General features: G+C 29.5%; 1 protein-coding gene across 1 annotated transcript; it reads right to left on the bottom strand.

The window, feature by feature from the left end:
- Nucleotides 1–657: 657 nt before the first annotated feature.
- On the bottom strand, nt 658–3,972 carry LOC143538697 (uncharacterized). Its single transcript, XM_077032193.1, has 2 exons — nt 3,403–3,972; nt 658–842 (listed from the first exon to the last, which is right to left on the bottom strand). Exons 1-2 carry the CDS (start codon nt 3,925–3,927, stop codon nt 687–689), a joined length of 681 nt encoding a protein of 226 aa, XP_076888308.1. The 5' UTR covers nt 3,928–3,972; the 3' UTR covers nt 658–686.
- Nucleotides 3,973–6,717: the final 2,745 nt, after the last annotated feature.

Below are 6,717 nucleotides of genomic sequence, written 5' to 3'. Positions count from 1 at the left end.
GGTACACTATTTAGCATTGCAACTTATGCTCCAGCCATGATGGAGACCTAGCCTTTCTTGGTTAGATATAAAGGATGTGATGACGGCCCGCTATTTGAAATAGCAACTTAAGTTGCAACCATGGGGAGACATGAGCCATAAGTATTTGTCTCATATTGTGAGTTCTTTTTGGTAGATAACATATTTTTATTACAATAAATAGATAGGATAATCATTGTTCTGTTTTAGGTATCTTGACCCATTTTCTCTGTTTCAGAATAGAAGGATATGAATTTGTAAATATGATGGTTGATAACAATATTGGGAAGAACAACAAACTTTGTAATTGAGTTTATGTATTTTTGTGTACATATATCAATGTTAATATTTAGGCCTTCAATGATAAAATATAATGTCTTTTTAACTATTTTCATGTTTGTATGCCGGTCAAGACGGGCTAGAGTTGTCTCGCGATGGCATATGATAGTTTTCGGAGTCCTTTTAAACGGATTTCTCATGTACCCCTGCAACGCGGGGGTTCTACCCACTAGTTTAAGATAAGATTGGAAGTTAATTGAAAGAAAAAGTTTCAAACAAAGAAAGAATTATAGATAGCATATATGAATTGAAGTAAAAAGGAAAATATGTAAATACAATATTGATATTTCATAAGTTACTTTTAAAAAAAAAAATCATTTTAATGTGAATCAATTTACATTCTTTTTAACTTTTGTTTTAAAAACTAAAATGTACAATTTTTCCATGGAGAAATAGAGAAAACACCCTGTTGCATGAGTCACAAATGATCCAAAATTAGAGCCCACAATGCAATGCCAGGCCGGCCCATATACCTTGTCAAATTCCTGCCACATAAAAAAAGTGAATATTATAAATAATTTATTGAAGTTAAAGAAACATTTAATTTTGATCACACACATAGTAGTAGGTTGGTTAAAAACCAAAGTTTGATCACATGCACATGAATAGTTGGTTGCCAATTTTTTAAATTTATTTATAATATATAAAATAAATACATTAACAATAAATAAACATGCAATAATAGTAGAAGACGGAAAGCAAATGCAGTCTGCCACTAAATACAAACCTAAAGCACATGGGACTATGTGACAGTGGATGATGTTTGTTATATACTGAGCAAGATCCAAATCATATTAAATGCGGGAAAAATTTTTAAAATAACTTAATAGTTAGAAATTCCAAACTCCCCTCCCCCTCAAAATCGTGTTTTCATAGTCTCCATCTACTAACGTATCGCCGGTGATGTGTTAGGTAGTCTCGTCGACGAGTTAGCTAACATATAGTTAACGATGTGTTAAGCCTCCAAATACATAGTCAACAATGTGTTAGGCATACAAACAGATGGTCAAAGTTGTATTAGGTATCCAAAATTATAAACATATGATTAAAGATATGTTTAGCCCCTTGTTAAATTTTTTTAATATTGTATTATCATAACTAATATTACTTATTATATTTGGTTTTCTTTTATAACTTTTAATATATAAAGTTTTTTATAGTTTCGAATATACTGTTAAGACGTGTTTTTTTTATTTACATGTTGACATTTTTTTTAAACCATGTCAGGTCAAATTTTATTAACAATTCGATATTATTTTAAATAATGCTCGATTTTAAGTAAAGTTTATGTCGGTCCGTAAAAAAAACGTCTTAACGGTATATTCTAAATTATATAAAACTTTATATATTAGTAGCTATAATGAAAACCAAATCTAAGTGAAATTAGTAATGATAATATAATATTAAAATAAACAAACATGAAGTTAAACACATCTCTAACCATGTGTTTGGATGCCTAATACATCTTTGACTATATGTTTGGATGTTTAACGCATTGTTAACAATGTGTTTGGAGACTTAATACATCGTTAATTATGTGTTAGCTAACTCGTCAATGTGACTACCTAACACATCACTAACAATACATAAGAAGAGAGAGAGACAATATGAACTTTATCATTAGATTTACTATTTAAATCTATAATAAAAAGTACTATATATCAACCAATAAAAAACTACAAAAACATGAAAAGTTTAATTATTTAAATGCATTATTTAGTTGTACTAAAAATATAATTTCAATCAAAAATTAAGATAATATATTAACATGGACCGTGACGAATATAGGAATTTCAGTCGGTGATGCCAAAAGAGCCAAAGAGGTCATCCGAGAACCGGTCATGTCAAACTAAGGCCGGGTAAAAAATACATTAAATAAACTATGTATATAAATGTAAGCAACAAATTTTATTAAAGATAATAAACAAAATACATATTACAATTGATCTCTGCATAATTTCATCTTTTAAAAACGGTTAATTACAACTTTATTCGTAGCACTTGCAAGTGTTTCCGTTTTAGCAACTACAAATTACAACGCGTTCAATCTTTTGTATTTTCGCACACTATCAATGTACATACCTAGGATGTGAAAAAGTATCCCATTCCCATATAAGTTGTATATTGTTAATTTTGAATTGATAGAGTAGTTAGACAATTAAACAATCTCAGTTTAATTGTTATTAATAAAGTTAAACTTAGACTTAGATAGTCGAGTTCTAAAAGTTGGTTTTGAGACACTAAAAGAAACATGGATGGGGGCATTCATGTCTTTGAGCCTAATATATCAGAAGTTTTTAGGAGAAACTATAGACTTGAAAAGATACCTATACGTACCCTTCATGAACATAGTTGTATCCATGGTTGTAAAAATCGCGCCTAGGCGTCGAGTACTCAACGAGTAATCCCCGCCTAGGCCGAGTTCTCGGTGAGCCATCCCCGAGTACTCTCCGACTAAGGCCGAGTACTCCCAACTCCCCAGTCGGCCGCCTAAAGTCCGCATAGCGACTCTTGCAACCTTGGTTGTATCAATAACCATATTATTTAATTGTATAAGAGTATTCCTAACTCATCCCCTAAATTAAGTGAGAAGAGTTTGTAAATTATAGTGTGGAGTTTTTGAGTTTTTGTCGGTGTAAATATTAGGGTTCTGAGTGTAAATTAAAATTAATATAGTGGTTTTTTGTAAATTTTGAGAAAACTTTGTTTGTTCATATTTATTTTTTAATATTTGTTGAATTGGTTGTGAGTAGAAGAGAGAAAAAACTATAATAATAAAGGTATAAAAAATATTATTTAATTAAACATAAGAGATAATTGTAGTGTTTTGTAGTGTAATTATAAATATGAAAATGGAGGACTAGCCAGGAATGCTCTAACAAGAAATAGTTTATATCAACCGTCAATAAAAAAAGTAAGAAAAATAAAACGGTCAACTTATATTATTTAATTGCATAAAATAAATAATAAGTTATTAATAAAAAGTAAAAAATATATAATTATAAAACAAAAATTAAACTTAAATAGAAATAAAGATAAACATACCTTTTTTAAGTTAAGTGCGATTTGTTTAGGGCTAAATTTCTCTAAACTATCAAACGTTTGCCTTGCACACCGGAATGCATGTATTTGCATAAACGCCGGCATGTCCGTCACCAACACCCTCACCTGCACCACCGCCGCCACCGCCTCCACATTCATCTCCGCCGTGTTCCCCACCGATCTCCGCCCCATCAACGACACCGAGTTCATCATCCCTCCTTCAGTAGCCGAAACCGGTTTCCTTGCTGATGATTCTTGAACTATCACTTCTTTCTTTTCTTCTTTGTCATAATACTTGTGTTGATTCACATCGGTTTCCCGGTAGGTTTTGGATCTTTTCAGTAGTCCCCAACTCCGGGAAGCCGGTTTCTTGGCGGTGGTTGATGGTGGAGGCTGGTGGTGGCCTCCGGTGTCTAGTTTGTACACATGCATTACTGATCCTTTCTTTTGGGTTGCCATTAATATTAAATCCAAGAAGATGGTTGTTAATGCTATATTTATATATATTACTTGAAAGAAGTAAACCATGTGATGACTGATGATATATGCATGAGATAATTTATAGAATGCTGCATAAATAAATAATAATGTAGTGGTTCATGGTCTTGTAAATGAATGAAAGGAATCTCATACGTGTCGGTTTCTGATTGGATGCATTTATTAAGTTCTTAGGTCACAGAAGTTTGTAGGTTATTAAATATGAAAACACATGGGTTGGTCAAAATGCAAAGTTGGTCACATGTGTTGATGAGGTACATGAATAGTTGGTGGCGAATTTCGGATTTACATCATGTCCTTTTGTAATTACAATGAGGACATACAAGTTGAAGTTGTATCTAGGGTTTACAAATTAAATACTTAAAAATAAAACATTAATAGTAATAGATTATACACCCATGAAAATGATATGAGACGGGTTTAGGAGTATGAGGAATGCTTGGTCAAGAGTGATACGTACCGTTCTTTAGGTTTAAAAGGGATAAGATATCATATAGTCATACTTACATATTGATGAATTGTCTTATTAGATTACGCATAAACTGGGTAACATGCCTATAAAGATGGTTTATATTATGGTTTATGATAAAAGCTAGGTGTGATGTAATCTCAGCATGATTGCGATTAGAAGACACGAATGTACAACGGTAATTAGTCAATGCATATTCAACCTAGACATAATATGATAAGTCAGCTCCTCTCAAAGAGTTACCACTAGTGACTACCTAAAGTAGAGAATTGTTGATCCACTCACCAAAAGGCTTTAGTAGAGAACTAGGGTATAGACCCGCGTGACACGCGGGTGGAATAACATGTCACTAAACATAATCAACTTAAACATCAATTTAAACAAACATATGTTTCTTTAACTATTAAAACTTGATAGATTTACATTGTCACTAAACACATCACCATACCAACCAAAACTTAATAGATTTACATTGTCTTAATATTAAAACTTTCAAATTACAAGAAGTTAATTTGAACATAACAACCAAAACACATCAACAAAATAACTAATAATGTTCTTTGCTATTAAACGATCGTCAACATCTTGAAAACTTCAACCAAAAGAAAATCACTTTTCCTAACACACCTGAAAATTGTTACAACATAATAGCAGATTATATAAAATATAAACCACACAAAACAACATGTATAATAATTAGTAACATATAAACATTACTAAAGTTGTTATATGAAACCAATAAATCTTAACTTCCAAATTATAGTTATTAGAAAGTGTAAAGAGGTGTTGACCATCTACTACTTGTATTAAATCTAACAGCAATATCTAAAGAATTTATATTTTACCTTAAAATTCATCATCAGACTCCAAATTGTCTGGAAAATCTTCATAATCACTTTCATAGTTACAACATTCTTCTAACCATTTCACTTCAAACTCACTTCCGCTTCCAACTCAAGATGTGCAATTTCTTTTCTTGCATTAGATAACTTCAACAGGTCAAGCTCTCTCAACATGATCAAATAATCACATGACAATAGTTGTTTAGGCTTAAAATTCTTATACTCTCAATTTTCAAACCAGATAACAACCTTGTTTTGATAAGGGTAAAAAAAACAACTCACTTGCATGTTCATAAGGTAAAACCTCTTGCTGAAGATCATGAAGGAAATCATGTAAAACATTTATGAGATTTGTTTCTTGTTGACATGGAGAATTCTTCCTAAGACCAATCTCATGAATTTGATGTTTAAAGAGGTTGTTGAACATCATGATGGATTCAATATTATCTTTTTGTATCGTGAATAATTCAAGGATCCGAGAATTTTATTTTAAGCAAGATTTTTGACATAATTAAAATATTTTAATATAATCTTGAATAATTATAAAAACATTAACCTAAAAAGTATTTTGAGATTTATAAACTTTTAATGCGAGTTTTATTTTAAGAATCCATTTTGACATAATTAAATGGTCTTCATCTTACAACTACTATACCCAAAATTATGCGTAAATTAAGGAACAAATGGTTTTATTTAAGCAATAGTTTTGACATAATTAACATATTATTATCATATAATATTGAATTCAAATTCAATTAGAATCGTGTAACCATTAATTGGTATTTTAATGAAATTTAAAAAAAAATCTTGATAATATTTTGATATTGGAATATTTTTAATGACGGATTTTTAACTTCAAATTACATTATGTAACCATTAATTTGTATTATAATGGATGTTTAACCTTAAACTGGAAATTATTTTAGGTTAATGTATATATTATAAATTTAGTAAAATGCAAATGTTATATTTATATAAAAAAGAATAATTTTACATAAATTATGAGACATTAAATTGTTATGTAAATTCAAATATAAAAACACACAAACACTAACAAAGATAAATAAAAAGTTAAAACTTTTTTATAATTTATAACATGAGAAAAAAACACATATTAATTAAAGATTAAGCATCTAATTAAATCAACATCCAAAAATTGCAATCTATAAGGAATACTTCAACATGCATAAAGTCCGAGACCTGAAAAATTACAAAACATATTAGTAAATATAGGTGGTAATGATAGTATTTTCGTGTTTTTATCATAAAATCGGTTGCTAAATAAGTATATATATATATGTATATATATTTAACTCTAAAAAGTTTTGAAATATAATTTGTTATTATGGAAATTTCAAATCCGTTTTAAACTAATTTATTGACTGCTTAAGAAAAATAGTTTGTAAAACAATTAAGAATTTAATTTTTTCTTATTTGAAATTCAAAATTTGACCTCAAATTAAAACATAGTAAAATTTCTTAAACAAAATACAACAAAATTATATATAC

The sequence above is a fragment of the Bidens hawaiensis genome, unplaced genomic scaffold (assembly GCF_021521415.1).
Source record: "Bidens hawaiensis isolate Kalapana, Puna unplaced genomic scaffold, B.hawaiensis_p1.1 tig00011665_1, whole genome shotgun sequence".
NCBI lineage: Eukaryota > Viridiplantae > Streptophyta > Magnoliopsida > Asterales > Asteraceae > Bidens > Bidens hawaiensis.
This window is presented reverse-complemented; position numbering and strand designations above follow the sequence as displayed.